The 17,423-nt window shown below is 44.5% G+C and overlaps 1 protein-coding gene across 1 annotated transcript in view; it reads right to left on the bottom strand.

Annotated features, from left to right (window-relative positions):
- RIN2 (Ras and Rab interactor 2) overlaps positions 1-17,423 on the bottom strand; it is a 114,204-nt gene that overhangs the window by 50,400 nt on the left and 46,381 nt on the right. The window contains exons 4-7 of the mRNA XM_054984870.1: positions 13,343-13,437; positions 6,134-6,326; positions 3,306-3,417; positions 146-218 (exon numbers count right to left, since the gene is read on the bottom strand). Of these exons, the coding sequence (XP_054840845.1) occupies positions 146-218; positions 3,306-3,417; positions 6,134-6,326; positions 13,343-13,437 (473 nt within the window). The remainder of the gene's footprint in view (positions 1-145; positions 219-3,305; positions 3,418-6,133; positions 6,327-13,342; positions 13,438-17,423) is intronic.

The following is a 17,423-nucleotide window of genomic DNA, read 5'->3' as shown; positions in this document are numbered from 1 at the left end:
CTTTCTCACTAGGACTCAAGGTGGATTACACAGAGTAATTAAATACAATCAACAGGGTTGGACTTGCAAAAAACAATGGAATATTATTTGTAGAGTAGAAATTTGGAACCAACCAGAAATCTGAAAAAAAGATCTGAAGCCTTACCTGCTAATACAGTAGAAAGCAATCAGCCTGAATAAATCGGCAAAACTTATTCCGGATCCTTCCAAGGAAAAGGCTGAGAAGAAAACAAGCTCAGTTGCTTAATACGCATTCTCAGAAACATTATTAAACATGCTTTCTACGTAGTAATGAATCTACAAAACACAAATGAATGTAGATGAACATCTGGAATGGCTCAGCCAAAATTCTGTAGCAACAGGCCTGGCTTAACAAAAAAATATCTGAAGATGTCTTAATACTTCAGTAAACAGGTCACAAAATCTGAATTGCACAATTGTGAACAGAAAAAAAAAGATCAAAAACAGTTGGCACATCCACAATCTTCAGGTTAGCATGCATTAGCAACTTCTGCTGCTGAAATTAAGCTTCCACACCCCACAAAAATCCTTTCACGGTCACGGGTGTGCCTCAAGAGGAGCTTTCGGCATCTCCCTATATTTAGTAAAACACATTTTACAATTATTTTCTCATTAGTAATAATCTGTTTTCTAATAAAGGCTACTTAAATGGAAGGCAACAGATTAGAATCGACACAATCAGAACAAGCCCCAGATTGGCGGTATATTTGTCATCACAAATTTCAGGGGTCATTTCGTAAAAAAACAGCTGGAGGAACTCATTAGCATAAATCATCAGCATAACTGATTTGCATATGCCATGCCTCTTGACATCACCAGAAGTGTGTCATTAGCATAACTGATCTGCATATGCCACACACCCTGACATCACCTATCCTGGCTGTTTTAGACCCAATCCTGGCCATTCAGAGCTGCAATTGGGCCCAAAATGGCAAAAAGGGGCTGGAAATGGCCGAAAAGGGGCCCAAAATGGTTAGGATCAGGCCGCTGCTGAGTGGGAGAGTGATCCACCACCCGTCAGAGACCTGATCCGGGCCATTTTGGCCCCAATCCAGGCTGAAACGGGCCCAAAATGGCCGAGAGTCAGGTGGGTGGGGCCACCTGACACGTGACCTCTTTGAGGAACTGCCAGAACTGCGTTCCTGCGCATTCCCCCTCGAAATGAGCCCTGACAATTTTACAGAGGTGCAAACTGATTACTAGACTTGTCCAGCCCACGGCTTCAGACACCTTTGTCATCAATTCATAATCTTTACTTGATCTCATCAGAAGGAATGGCATGTGACAGCTGCTGAAAAAGGCAAATCGGCAAGAACCTCCAAAGAACGGGAAATCCAATTTTCCTTTCTACCCCGCCCACATAGCCAGTTCCCACTTCACTTTCCATTCTGGCACTCTCTACTACTGGCCAATTTTCAAATGCTATTATAAGTTGTCATAACTCCAAACGCCACCTGAACTTCAGTGGCTTGGTTTTGGCATCATCTTTGCTCATATAGATGACATTATTAGCCTTTTTTGGGACAGGTACCTATTTTTTTAAACTAAGATTTTTCTACAAGTGGGAGGGAGGGCAATCTCCCAGACTGTAGTCGTGGCTGGCAGATTGGGCTATCTGGTGGCTATCAGATAAAGCAGTTACTGAAACCTCTTTACATATATTTGAACTAAAATGTCTGACAGAAGCTCTGGATGGTGCATCAACTCCCAACAATGTATTGTCGAAGGCTTTCACGGCCGGAGAACGATGGTTGTTGTGGGCTTTCCGGGCTGTATTGCCGTGGTCTTGGCATTGTAGTTCCTGACGTTTCGCCAGCAGCTGTGGCTGGCATCTTCAGAGGTGTAGCACCAAAAGACAGAAATCTCTCAGTGTCACAGTGTGGAAAAGATGTAGGTCATTTGTATCTACTCAGGAGGGGTGGGGTTGAGCTGAGTCATCCTGTAAGCCTGGGGGATCAGCAGTGGCTGGGCATGGCCTAGCGCAGACAGGGCACAGTGTCTTGTTCCAGGACGCCAGAGTGCTGGACAACACTTCCAGCTACTTTGTCGGACTGCACAGGGAGGCCATTGAGGTTCACAAGCATGAGCAGAGCTTCAACAGGAAAGAAGAAACCTTAAGAATGAACAGAGCATGGTTTCCAGTTCTGAAAAACACCAGGCTAACAAAACACTCTATACTCGACAATAGCCCTGCAGAGAAGATTAGCACATCAAGCACCAATCCATATGCAAAAGAACCCCCTCAGGATACAGTGAAGCCTCCCGCCATTAGCATTCCACACCCTGGGAAACTCTTACAGGATGACTCAGCTCAACCCCACCCCTCCTGAGTAGATACAAATGACCTACATCTTTTCCACACTGTGACACTGAGAGATCTCTGTCTTTTGGTGCTACACCTCTGAAGATGCCAGCCACAGCTGCTGGCGAAACGTCAGGAACTACAATGCCAAGACCAGGGCAATACAGCCCGGAAAACCCACAACAACCAACTCCCAACAACTTTTCAGTTCAGTATCAATTACAATTCCTCAGTGATCCAGAGCCAGTCAGTGTCAAAGAGGGTTGACGTTTCCCATCCCCCACCTCCATGAAGCCATTCAGTGGATAAAGAAAAGCATGTCTCTCTGGAGTAATAAGAAAGCAACAATAAGACAGATAAAGAGAGAGAGATGCAACATGAAAAGTTCCAAATGTAAGCAATATTTCTTTCAGCGGGCTTTTTTCAACTGCACCATAAACACACTACCTGTACATTCTGGGGGAAAGAAAACTTTAAACAGTAAAAATCCCCAAAACGAGGTTAATGGCAGGTGTGAATCTTGAAAAACAATTTTACTTTTCCCTCTTTTTTAGTGTTCCTTATAGCCCTAAAATAGAGTCTGTAAATGGAAAGGGGGCATACCAAACATGCAAATGCTGCAAATAAACAAGAGGTTCATCTCTGGCAAAACCAACGAAACACCTTAATTTAAGAGGATTCAGGCATATTAGCTTTAGAGAGTGTCACTGTAAATGAGCCAGTGACACTCTCTAAAGCTAATATTTATTTATTTGTTTGATTTTTATCCCTCCCTCCCCGCGAATGGGCTCTATATATATAGATTTAAAATCCAGAAAACATAAATATATAAAACAACATTTCAGATGGCAACCCCCTCTAATTTCCCCAATCATAGCATAAAACCAACCAAAGGGAGTGGGTGGGGGCCATCGTTTCATAATATTCTGACAGTACCTGTGAGAAAAGGCGGTAAAAGGTGTTTTTTTTTTTAATTACTTACTATATGTGCTCTCTTTTATTGCAAATTCCTTGAGGCATGAACCAAAGTCACTTGGCAGACGTAGAGATAAGACCTTCTTCTGCATTTTTGTGGACTTTCTAACAAGGAAGGTCTATTAAAATAAAATTATACACAAAAGCAAGGTTGTAAATTGAGGTGTTAGCAATCTTCTGAAAAAATGTCATTGCAGTCCTTTTTCTGGGCTGAGTCAGTATGATTAATCACTGAGAAATTCCAAAAGATGGGCCTGAAACTTGGGAGTCCAGCACATGTTCGAGGTTAATGTTCTACTAGGTAAGCTGTCTAATAGTTAATTAAAACAAAAGGCCAGGGGCATCTTAAAGACTAATAACATTTCAATATGAGTTTTTTGAGTCACTGCCCACTTCTTCCGATACATATCTGAAAAAGCAGGCGTGATTCATGAAAGCTCCTACTGAAATAAATGTTGTCATTCTTAAGGTGCCACTGGACTTTAGTTTTATTTTGCTACAACAGATTAACACGATCCCTCTTTGCAATCACCAATGGTTAGTAACTCTCTTAACAATGTGTCAAGTTCTAATTTCAGCTTTTACAACTCAATCTTGTAAAATGTACATGCAAAGTGGGGGGGAAATCCAGGTATCAGCAAAGATTTTTATAATAACAACTGTGCTTATATACGGCTCTTCTAATCTTCTAGATCAGTGCCCACTTCAGAAAAGTGGACAAAGTCAGTGTTATTATTATCATCCCCACAATATAGCTGGAGAGCTGAGGCCGAGAGGAGTGGCTCACACAAGGCCACCTACTAGTTCATGGCAGTAGTGGGATTTGAACCAGCAGAGTGCTGATTCACAGCCCAACCATTTAACCCACTACGCTACAGCAGCTCTCATGAAAGCCTGTACCCTTTACCCTGGATTAGCTAACACTTCAAACACGGAGTTTGGTCCCCTTTACTCACAGTATCCTACCATTCTGCTCAGCAAAGTTTGAAGCCTTCCTTCAGCTTGAAGTGCTGGTGGAAGCCTCTGACAGTAAAACCACTTCCATTGAAGGAACACTTTGTAAGCTGTTACTTTGCTGAGCAGAGTGGAGGAGAGACACTCCTAAGCTTCATTTTAGTTGAGTAGCCATGTTGGTCTGCAGCAGAACAGCAGGATTTGAGTCCAGTGGCACCTTAGAGACCAACAAGGTTTTCAGAGTGTACGCTTTCAAGAGTCTGACTCTTGAAAGTTTACACTCTGGAAATTCTAAGCTGGTGTAGTGGTTAAGAGCCTGGGACTCTAATCTGGAGAGCTGGGTTTGATTCCCCTCTCCTCCACTTGAAGCCAGCTGGGTGACCTTGGGCTAGTCACAGCCTCTCAGAGCTCTCTCAGCCCCACCCACCTCACAGGGTGATTGTTGTGGTGGGCATAATAATAACATACTTTGTAAACCGCTCTGAGTGGGTGTTAAGTCATCCTGAAGGGCGGTATATAAATCGAATGTTATTATAATTATTATTAGGGACAGGGACCCTAATCTGTGATACAGCTTCTGCTTGGGATGCAGAAGGCCCCAGGTTCAATCCCCGGCATCTCCAGTTGAAAGGACTGGGTGGGCAGTGATGTGAAAGACCCTTGAGACCCTGGAGAGCAGGTAATACGGACTCTGACAGACCAATGGTGCGATTCAGTACAAGGAAGCCTTGAATGCTTATGTGAGTGGCAGGATACACATTGCTGAGGTACATTGATGTTGACACAGTTGTGGTAATTGCCCACCCGATCCTTACTAGAAGCCAGAATTATTGGGGGGGCGGGGGAGGGCATGAACATGAAACTGCCTTATACTGAACCAGACCACCGGTCCACCAAAGTTGGTATTGTCCACTCAGAGTGGCAGCGTTTCTCCAAGTTCTCAGGCCGAGGTCTTTCTCGTCACCTATAACCTGGTCCTTTCAACTGGAGATGCTGAGGGACTTGGGACCTTCTCAAAGTGAGTGCTGTTCCACTGAGCCCCAGCCCCAGACGGTCCCCGTTTCTCAGGCAGAGGGACCGAGAAAGCCCCCTGCCGAGTCTCCGGACAGCTACTGCCTTTCAGAGCAGATAATACTGGACAAGGCGGTCCAATTATCTGATGCAGCATAAAGACAACTTCAACTGGTGCGCGGGATGGGGTAGTGACCACCAACTTGATTAGTACTTCTCCAATATTAACATTTGTTAAAACTGAGGAATGATTTCTCAAGGAAAGGAATCTCCTCACTGAAGTGTGCTCATGTGTGAGTGCATGAGAGGGGATGTTTTCACAATGCTTACCGGCCAAAGAACATCGCGCCGAGCTCCCGGAACAACAGCGTCTTCCTGGCACGATTTTGCGAGAGAACTGCAAAATCGCGCCAGGAAGACACTGTCGTTCCGGGAGCTTGGCATGATGTTCCATGGCGAGCAGGGCTTTTTTTCTGGGAAAAGAGGTGGTGGAACTCAGTAGGTTGCCCTCGGAGAAAATGGTCACATGGGCAGTGGCCCCACCCCCTGATCTCCAGACAGAGAGGAGTTTAGATTGCCCTCTGCGCTGCTGGCGCGGGGGGCAATCTCAACTCCCCTCTGTCTGGAGATCAGGGGGCGGGGCCACCAGCCATGTGACCATTTTCAAGAGGTTCCGGAACTCCGTTCCACTGCGTTCCTGCTGGAAAAAAGCCCTGGTGGCCAGTAAGCAGTGTGAAAACAGCCTGGGAAAGAATCCTGAGCACAAGTTTGAAGGAGCTCTAGAAAACAGCACGTTCGGGACTATCAAAGAATCTGCTCCAATCAAGCATGCCTCTTGCTTTTCAAGCTAATAAGCAAGATGGTTCTTACTCCCGGGGGCTGAGCCTGCAGGACTTGCATTGCTTCCGCATCATTCAATCCAAGTTGTAACCAAACTGGGTGCGTGTGAAGAAGTTTATCGAGGATGCTGAGCTTATTGGGGAGGCTGTCGTATCCAGAATCTCGTGGGAAGCTTTTTAAATCCTTCTGATCCGGACACACATCGCTCATGTCTTTCTCCAAGCTACGAAGTAACAGAAAGAAAAGATATATTTAAAAGCCACTATTAACTCTCTCAAGACACCAGTACTTTCAAGACAAGCATATCCTGCCAACGTAAACAAGCATTATCAGGATGCTGGATGTGATCATAAATACAAACACACAATATGAAAACACAGCCAGTCTGCATATTTTCCTCCTCTTCCCTCCCCCCTTTACTGATGTTAGTTGTAAAATTCTCCATAGAATAATTATCCGCTTTACATGCAACTGAAAAAACGAGGCCTGACTCCAGGGGCAGTCTTAGTGATCCTGGGGCAAACTAAAGAATGGGCTCCAGAATCACTGAATGGGTGGCAACATGTGGTATAGCCCCTGCATCTTCCTGGCTGAGCTCACTGCAACCAGTAGTGCTGTGAGCTGGCATGAGCAGGGTGTGGCAGAGTCCTTCCCACTGCCTGACAGGTGACTGCCCATCTTTATGAGCCCTTTGCCACCCTGTGAGCCCTTTGCCACTCTCACCTGCTGTGGGTGGCTGGTGGTGAAGGGCTCCCAAACAGAGCAGCTCAGAGGTCGGGGGATGCCCAGCACGCCCCCTTTGGCCTGTGGCTAAGACAGCCTCTACCTGACTGACTGCCTTGAACTGCTTTTAGCTTGTCTTTCTCCCAAGGAAATCAGGGCAGCATTCGCGGTTCTCCTTTCTTCCATTTTATCTTTACAACAACCCTACTGAAGAGGAAATGGGATCACCCAGAGGTCTCTGGGTGACCTGGGTCTCTCCAGCTATAGCTTAACCACTACACAGCGCTGGGCTCTCTCTCTTAATTACAGCTTGCTTCCGGGCAGTCTTGTAAGGCCACATCCATTTCCAGGCAACTCTTATGCCCATTCACTTTTGTAAGGCAATCCTTGTGCAAACATAACCTATCTTTACCACTCTGACATCTACACACAATGCAATGAACGGCTGCTTCCAAAAGCTTATTTCGCCATAAACGAATTACGGTCTTAAGGAGGCCCAACACACACAGACACACAGATTCTCTTCTGTAACGCAACACAGCACAGATTGAGGCTAGACTTTCCAAAGGTACAAAGGCAAAATTTTCTCATCCATCTCTTTGGTATTCTTAAATAACCCCTACATAGTTTCTATGGGCCCTTTGCCTAGCCCAGTACGCGATGTTACTACCTCTGAGATGGATCAGCTGTTTCCTGCACTGAAAATACAGCCCATATGGGCAGCTGAGCAGATATTCTGAGCAACATCTACTTCGAAAATAAGGTCACCGTGCTTTTATAAGGATTATTCTACGACACTCAAATGCAGTATTTTTCTGGGGTATGGTACTGTTTATATAATGGCACAGACAAGTTAGAGTGGCACTTTCTAAATGCTCCCTATATCGCATTAACTCGTTTTGGGAAGAAAATGTTGTACAGTAAAGCTGCGGAGATAGAGCAGATGACTTGAACCCCAAAGTCTCACCTCAGCCATGAACTCACCTGGATGCTTTCGGCAAACCCGTATTCTTTCCACACCAGCCCCCAATGGGGATACCTACACTCAGCATAAAGGTAGGATTGGGTGGAAGGATGAAGTGGAAGTGCCAGAACAAGGCAGGGAGCACTTGACGCCATGCACCCCAATCACCAGGGAAGAGGTTTGGAGCAGAAAGCACATGTGTCATGCTTTCCTCCAGTGAAACACAAGAAATTACACATTCAGCTCTGCTTTATGGAAAACCTGGCAATGTTCAACTATGCTCCCAGTCTAAAGAAGACCCGCATTCGTTCCACAATCCACAGACTTTTAAACATGCCTTTCGGACCATTCCGCTTTCATTTCCTTACCTCCCGACTAAAAAGCATCCTGTAATTCACGTGTCAAATGCAGCTATTGCAGAACCAACCTAGTGTGGCAGAAATCGAGACGCTGAACAAGAAGCCTATGAGCTTTACAGGCATGTTGACAAGCTGCCCTTGAGATCACAAGTAAAGGTTATTCACAACCTAAGCTTGTATTTCCTGGTACCGCCTTCACAATAGGCACATTAAATGACTTCACAATGAAGGGCTGTGCAGCACTGCTCCGACGCTAGAATGGACAGAATTGTGTGACTCGCGGCTTATGCTGGCCAGGGACAGGAACGCAGTCACCGGAATTACACAGTGGATCAGTGCTTGGCCGCAGGAACTTATCTGCATTCTTGGGGAAAGTGAGCTATTTTGGAGTAGAAGAATACCACCAGCATCTACCTATGCTCAGAAAAAAAGTCTCATGCCCCAAAGACACCTATCCACCCAATGTGTTAGTTCACCCTTCTCAGCCAAATGATGATTCATAAATCCCTGGGCAGATCAGTCTGTGAGAAAGGGGTGGCACCTTAGATCTTCTGGGTAGTGTAGGCCCAGAAGAAAATTGGGGGAAAAATCTGCTCCCCAAGGCTCAGTTTGGAAAACACTGCCCTAAACATCTTGGGATGTGTGAGGGTTTTACCTGAAAGACTGCATTGTGCCCTACTGCCTGGTTGGTCAATTAATACTCTTGTCCTATACTCTGCTTTCTGTGCCCCCTCCCAGAGAGGTGAGACAGTCAGCAATTAAGAGGCAGGTGGCACCATAATGGTGGCATCTTGCCCATGGAACCCCCCACCCCCACTCACTTATGGCCTACCTACCTTATTGGGTTGTAGATGGCAGACAGTGTGGTATCTGGGTATTACACTAGGATCTGAGAGGTTTATTTTATTTATCATTTTATTTATTTATTTATTTAGTCGATTTATTACTCATTTTACTGCTGGTTTGATTTTGATGGATTTTATGCCTGTGTCGTACTTTTAAGAATTTATTGATGGAGTAGATTTACTTGTTAGCGGCCTTGAGTGGGTGTCTAAAAAGATGAAGAAAAAAGAAAGGGGAGGGGGGGGCATCCAAACTCAACCCGGATTGTCCTGAAGATGCTAGCAGGGTCAAGCTATATCAAATAAATATAATAAAAATAATTATTTATTATGCAGTATACACAATAATAAAATTAAAAACAAGGGACCTAAATGTCAGGCTGCATTAAGAGTCAGAGCAAGCTTTACATAAGCTGCAATATATTTCAAAAACAGCAGGTGGAACTGTCAGGTGCAATCACCAGTCATACCTGGGCCGTTTCCCTACGGCTTACCTTTGCTCGTTAACGACCCGTAAGATTGCACAAAAAACGCGGAAGATCGCGTTTTCTCGCACAAGAAAACATGAGAATCTTCCATGTTTTTTGCGCAATCTTACAGGTCGTTACGAGCAAAGGTAAGCCGTGTGGAAACGGCCCTGGTCTGCTTACTGTGTGCTTATGCTGCATGTTATGAATACATGTTGGAGCAAATGTTACTCGCATTCTCAATTGAACCTGGGGTGTGAAACTATGCCAAGGAGGAACACATTCCCACCATCATCTGTAAACGTCTCTGAATCCTCTCTGCTTTCCTGGGGAGAAGCGCCTAGACGACCTTGGAGACTACTACATTATCTCTGTTTCCCCCCCTGCTTGGCTGACAGTTAGAGAATTCATCCCTTATCTTTCTCCCCAGTGGAGATCCAAAGCAGCTTATATCATTTCCTCTCCTCCATTTTATCCTTTCAAACAACCCTGTGAAGTAGGTTAGGCTTCCAGTTTGGAGGTTAGGAATTTTCTCGCTTTGCTGATCACTGGGGAGAGGGGAGGAGGTTTGAAACTGCCCTCGCTGGGAAAGCTTATATATGTAGATACTTGCCTGCAACCATTACTCCCGACAAAGATGGCGTAAGCGTATGATACTGGCAGCTTATCAATAAAGAACTTTTAGTATAGTGAAGACTTCTGAGAGTTGCTTGGTATCCTTACAGGAACATGCCAAATGATCGACACAAGACCATACGCGTTTCAGACCCAGGGGCCTTCTTCAGTGTAGATTTTTATTTTAGCTACAGCTTGGCGACACGCACGTCCAGAAATACTGGCAACTTCTCACCAAATTATAACATCAACGAAGACCTTTGTGTTAGTGCAATTACCATGTGAAGAAATGCATGGCTTGTGCTATAAATTTACATCATGCTACATATGATATGAGATAACAACATTTGGCTAGAATTGGCATATACTAGTTTCTGAATGTGTGGGTTTGTTTTTTGTTTGTTTGTTTGTTTTTTTAATATTTTTATTTCAATTATTAACAAAACTGTTTACAATATGAAATATGGGTAAATTGTTAAAAACTACATAACAGAGAAAGGTAAAACATGGAAAGACAAATTCAAGTTGAATGATCTGATTTATTTTGGATTATAGATTCAGGATTGTTTTGTATATTTTATTGGGAGGATATAGATTTTCTTTAGAAATGTATTCAAAAAAAGGGAACCATTTTCCCATAAAATTTGTTGTTTGGGGGAAATTTTCAGCTTGATAGATTCCATCATTGATTTTTTCAAATAAAAAATGGTCCCATATTTTAGAATACCAACTGGTAATTGTCGGTACAGTATGTGATTTCCATTTTAAAGCAATTAAATTTTTTGCTGCCATTAAGAAGATATTGATGAGGTCTCGTCGAATTGGTGGGATCTCTATATCATCCCATTGATTCAGAAATATCAGCTCAGGTTTGTGTGGGTTTGTTTTTATGATTCTTTGTAAAAGTGTGTATTATTGACCCCTGAGGAAGGCCCCTGGGGCCAAAACTCATAAGGGCTTGGGTTGGTCTCTTGACCAACTCTTCATTAACTATGTTTGGAACACGTTACAGCTTAAGTCAAGCCTGCTCTGACTTTTAATGCAGCTTGACATTCAGACCCCTTGTTTTTAATTTTAAATAATTAATTTAATTTTAATTTAATACTACTATTGACGACAGCTCACTTTTTATCCTCACACAGGTGCGTTGCCGATGACTCTGGCCTCGAGGCTGCTGCAAAGCGCCCACTTGCCGCCAGGAGGGGCCAGCTGGTGGCCTAAGCACCCCTTTCTACGCTTCCCCTCAGCACCCTCCAGCTCTGGCCTCCAGGTTGCTGTGAAATGCCCGCTTGCCGGTGGGAGGGGGCCCGCCGAAGCAGTTTTCTAGAGCCCATTTTATTTATTCATATAATGGGCATTGTTGCTAGTTTTAAATAATTATTAAATAATTATTTTGCTTATATTTTATTTGATATTTCTCTAGAAAGATGGCCTAGAAAGATCCTAAACCAAGAAATAAATAAGAAATGGGAGTGGGGCCAAACAGAACAATAAGGCAGCAATCCTTAGTGTGGGAAAAGAGGTGTTGTTAGAAGTACATGGGTGCATTCATATTTTCATCTATGAAATGTTGGTGACATTTTCACACCTTAGCAACCTCCTGAGGCATTTACCACAACAAAGGTTTTACAGCAAGTAGGGTAACATTATTTGGCAGAATTAGCATCGTGCTTTCCCCTGTTTAACATAAAGATGGCCTAATAATTGCCTATTTAGGCCAGTACAGCTAAAAGCCTATTAATATGACACTACGAGGACAAAACTTTTCAGTTTGAAATCATTCAAGCTTGTTTTCAGAACACTAAAATTTCATGATCCTTTCTGAAATCAGAGTTGTTGAAATACAGGACCAAACTACACAATACAAAATGTGAATCTGTCACGGGGACTCCAAGATCCTGGCACAAACTCCATTAAAAAGTGATGGGGGACGGGTATACATTCAGATTGGGACTACAATATGGGGAGAGGAGGGTTTCCTTCCTCCCACCACCCCATGTCAGTGTCCCAATCTATACTGCCCCAACCTTGGCACTTGCCACTGCAATATGGTTGTGTGACTGAGTCTCCATGTCTGACTCATGTATGTTGTATCATGTAGTCTGGCCCACAAACTGTATATTAAAGCTGGGTTTAAACCAAAGCATACATTCAGGGCTGGTGCGCCAACTGAGGCCAGGTAGGCGGTGGCCTCAGGGAGCGGGGTGCCGGAGGAGGTGCAGGGGGCAGGAGCATGCGCCATGGAGCTGCAGCCTCCTAGCCCTGCTGCCCCGCGCCGCCGCCAGCACACGCCCCCGGCCAGGGTTAGCAGCCACGGGCAGGCGTCTGCGGTGGCACAGGGCAACTGAGCAGGAGAGCTCGGAGGCCACCCGCACGCCATCCCAGCCACAGCAATTGGGCTGGCAATTGCGCACGTGCCCGTGATGACATCACACGTGACATCATCACGCAAGCCAGTGCGTGTGTGCGTGCGGGCACTGAAAACCCTGGTGGTGCTGCTGCTGTATACATTCTATGTATAGTGGAATTTTTTTTCTCTTTAAACCCCATGATTTATTACTCATCAAAGCTTTAGTCCCATAGATAAGTAACCAGGACTGAAGTTAGACTGATCTCACATCCAATTCCTAAACAATACATGCTGTTAATTGTCTGATTTAAAGCAGTATTTTATGTATTTTGGAAAATCTCTATGCCACCTCTCCAGTAAACCTGCCTGAGTCAACTTACAAAACACAAGAAAAACATAAATAATCATAAAAATTATTTAAACTCACCAATCAAAATGCAGTGAAGCATAAACCAATGTGAAACATGAAGCAGCTTAAAACATTTCTTAGGCTAAAAACAAGACCATAAATTGATGGTGAAAAGGATCGGTCCTTTAGTTAAAAGCCTGGGTAAACAGAAACATTTTGTCCTGGCATCTAAACGAAAGTAACGCAGGTGCCAGGTGGACCTCCAGGGGGAAGGCATTTGATGGCTGAGGTGGCACATATCTGTGCCTCACTGATCCTTGTCTCAGAAAGCTGAGAGTACACACAAAAAACAAAAGATGGACACACTTGTTGTACACGAGTCCAGCTTCAGCCTCCAACACAAGAAAACTGCTTTAAAGCTTATAAAAGCACCAAATGCTTATTTCATAACCGCGGAACTAAAACGTAGTGAGCACAGAGGTGAAAATATCCCCTTCCTGACTAAAGCAGCATAACCGAATCCCAGACATTTCCAACAGGATGCTACAGACAGGTACTATCAAGACTCGCCTTTGTTTACTGGTGTGTCCATCTTCCAGCAGCAGATCCGTCTGTACCATTTCTTGTTTCAATTCTCCAATTTCTGATGCGATTGTGTCAATCAGCTAGAAGAGCAAAGACAGTATGATGTCAAAGCAGTGGAAGAGGCGTGGAAAGGGAAACACGGGCTGGATGAATCACTCAAGCTTACAATGCTTCTTACTCCGTCAGATTTGAGTTTCTCTTTTCTGGCTGGGAAGCGGGGCGGGGGGGGGGGGGGAATGAAAGGCAACTAATTTTTCTGCAACCAGGAGTTATACTAACTCTGAGTGCAGCCAAGTCATCAGGAAATGCCACTGTATTAATCATGTAATTACATCAAGAAATGTTCAGTATATTTCCTGCATTATCTAAAAAAACAATTTACATGCTTCCTTGCCGTCAAAAGCAATCACAACACACTAACATTTCATAAAGCCACAAGAGAGAAGAGCAAAGTTAAATAAGCAGAAAGCTGCAGGTTCATAAATTGCAAAGGCATGACTGAGCATGCAAAAGGTTGGATCCTGCAGGCGCTAGGGCTTTCCCCCTGGCTAAAGGAGTCTTTTCCTATGGCCAGAATCTCTTGCAACAGGGAAGTGCCAGGGAAAGGACCGCTGTCAGCAGAATCGATCCACAGGATCCAACCAAATTGGAAAAGTATAAACATCTGTTTAACTCTCTCACTGAAATCAATGAGACTTTCCACGGTCAATTTCGGCTGGATCATGTTCTTAACATTTATATTGCACAACTCAAGAACTTCAGTAATCCTTGTAACAACCCTGTAAGGCTGGCCATTGCTGCTATAGTTCTAGTCAGGGCTTTTTTTCTGGGAAAAGAGGTGGTGGAACTCAGTGGGTTGCCCTCAGAGAAAATGGTCACATGGCCGGTGGCCCCGCCCCCTGATCTCCAGACAGAGGGGAGTTTAGATTGCCCTCCGCGCTGCTTGGCCCTTGGAGAAAATGGTCACATGGCTGGTGGCCCTGCCCCCTGATCTCCAGACAGAGGGGAGTTTAGATTGCCCTCCGCGCTGCTTGGCCCTTGCAGAAAATGGTCACATGGCTGGTGGCCCCGCCCCCTGATCTCCAGACAGAGGGGAGTTGAGATTGCCCATCGCCGCTCCAGCTGCACACATGGCAATCTCAACTCCCCTCTGTCTGGAGATCAGGGGGCGGGGCCACCGGCCATGTGACCATTTTCAAGAGGTTCCGGAATTCCGTTCCACCGCGTTCCTGCTGAAAAAAAGCCCTGTTTGTAGTGTAGAAAGGGAAGGAGGGAGGCTTGGGTTGAGAGAACAGAGGCCACCTATTTGGGGTGAGGTGAAACAAGGGTCTTCTCAGACCAAGGCCTAGGCCATGCCAGTCTCTGATGGCTTTAATATAAAAGAGCAAACTTTTAACATACCACCATATCTTGCAGACTTCCTTCCAAAGGAGAAATCATCTTACACTAGGAAGGCCAAACATCTTGATTTTGGTACTATTTTTAACATATTAATTCATCAGGTAAAAAGGGTTTCTAAGTGTACCTAACCAAACCAGATTCTTCCTTCACCACTTGGCATCCCTCCGTGACATATTTGCTTCATACATCCTCATCCCAAGAATAAGCTTGGAACTGTGTTCATAACCACCACCACCACCACCCAATCCAGTAATCAAGTCAAAAACCAACTTTCTAAAACTACAAAAAGATCAAGATAAAAACCATATTTAACTATAGGTAAAAATTCTGGTCTAACTGAAAAAGTTAGACTTGATTACATTCTGTCTGATAAGAATGCCAAGATTATCAAGTAGCCAGATATTGTTTGGTGATATTCAGGTCTCAGAAATCATATTGTACTGTAACCTGGGCCGATTCTGCACGGCTTACCTGGAGCCGGGCGATTGCAGAACATGCCAGAAAAACGCGGAAGATCGTGTTTTCTAGCGCGAGAAAATACGATCTTCCGCATTTTTTCCAGCATGTTCCACAACGTTCCGGCTTCAGGTAAGCCGTGCGGAATTGGCCCAGGTCTTAACTCCAAATTGTTGTATTTGTGCTATCCTCTTTCTTTTAGCGCAATGGTGTTACATGATTAGGCAAATGACCATTAATAAAGAAATGAATGAATGAACGGACTGGCTCTTCCTGGCATAAACTGACAGACCATTCTATAGAGAAGGAGCTGCCACCTAAGACATTAGAACGGCAAGGTTGTTGGGCTAGTAACCTTTTTACTGGTTTTCAATCCTTAGCAAGCAGCTAAAATTGCCAGCTGCTATCTCAACCTAGTCCTGGTACAGTCCCTCTTTCACTATGGCTGGGAAAAAGTAAGGAAGACTGTGCTAAGTGGCTAGTAACCACTGAAGAAGATCTGGTTGAGTTTGTTTTCCTGTTTCCACAGATATTTAAGGCCTGAGCATTTCCAGAGGCACAAACCTATGAGCAAAATCAAAAAGAGTCCAGTAGCACCTTTAAGACTAACCAATTTTATTTTATTGTAGCATAAGCTTTCGAGAATCAAGTTCTCTTCATCAGATGCCTGATCTGAACTGGTCAAATACAGAAGAGGAGGGGAGGGGAAAGAACAGGACATATATCACAAGAAGACAGGATGCAACCTATGAGCAACAGCCAAATAATAACATAATAATAACATTCGATTTATATGCTGCCCTTCAGGGCAACAACACCCACTCAGAACAGTTTACAAATTATGCTATTATTATCCCCATCATGGCTCTTAGGACCCATCATGACATGGCATGCATTCCTAGGTTCACTTGGTGACATGCCACCATTTTAGGAAGTGAATTCCCAGCCAGTAACCCCTTCAAACGGTGTGTGTTCTCCTCCTCGAAACTGCAACAGGGGCACTATTTCCCTGCGTGGCCCCTGGTGCCGTTTCAGGGAGGAAAAACAGCAAGTGGAGGAAAGGCTTGCTCTCCTCCTCCCCCTTCACTGTGGTGGTTCCAACCAGAATCAGGGCCCCATGGCTCCATTTAAAGGAGCTCCCACCCGGGAACTCATTTTTTAAGATGGTGGCTTGTCCCTGGGAATGCTTATCGTGTCTAGATGGGCCCTTAGTCAGAGATCTGCTAGAAAAGAGAGAGAGAAAAGCCAAGTTCTTCAGAAGGCTTCTCCTCATCTTTCTCTTCTTCCTATTGTATTTTTAAAATATTGTACACCGCTTTGGGTTCTCAAAGGGAAGAAAAATGGGATGATGACAAATAGAACAGACGGGTTCAAGAGAATTAAAACAGGAGCACATTCAGTGTGTGTTAGGTACAGTCAAGTCATTTCCAACTTACGGTGACCCTATGAATGAATGATGTCCCAAACATCCTATCATGAACTGCCATTCTCAGGACTTGCAAAATGAAGGCTGTGGATTCCTTTATTGAGTCAATCCATCTCATGCTGGGTCTTCCGCTCTTCCTACTACCTTCCACTTTTCCTAGCATTGACTCTTCCAGAGAGTCTTGCCTTCTCATGATGTGACCAAAGTACAATAGCCTTATTTTTGTCATTTTAGCTTCTAGGGAGAATTCAGGTTGGATTTGATCTAGGCCGTTTCCAGACGGCTTACCTGCCTCCGGAACGTTGCGCCATCTTGTGGGGAAAACGCGAAATATCGCGTTTTCTCGCGCGAGTTTTGCGCGATGTCGCGCAAAACTCGCACAAGAAAACACGATATTTCGCGTTTTCCCCGCAAGATGGCGCAACGTTCCGGAGGCAGGTAAGCCGTCTGGAAACGGCCCTAGTATCCACTTATTTGTCTTTTTGGCAGTCCACGGTATCTCTGCCAGCACCCCACTTCAAATGAATCAGTTTTCTTCCTGTCAGCTCTCTTCATTGTCCAACTTTCACAGCCATACAGAGCAATGGGGAATACCACAGTACGAATTATCTTGGTCCCCAATTAACACTTGCTTACATTCCTTACATTCAGATAATTCAGTGGGATGTCTAACATCCTTCCTTGCCAACAGCTCTTCACACATCCAGAAACTAAAGGCATTACAAAATAGCTTATCTTAGATAACCAGATAGTGTTAACGCATACTACAGCTCTAATATCACA

The sequence above is a fragment of the Eublepharis macularius genome, chromosome 7 (genome assembly GCF_028583425.1).
Source record: "Eublepharis macularius isolate TG4126 chromosome 7, MPM_Emac_v1.0, whole genome shotgun sequence".
Classification (NCBI taxonomy): domain Eukaryota; kingdom Metazoa; phylum Chordata; class Lepidosauria; order Squamata; family Eublepharidae; genus Eublepharis; species Eublepharis macularius.
The sequence above is the reverse complement of the archived record's forward strand: the minus strand, read 5'-3'. Positions and strand labels throughout refer to the sequence as shown.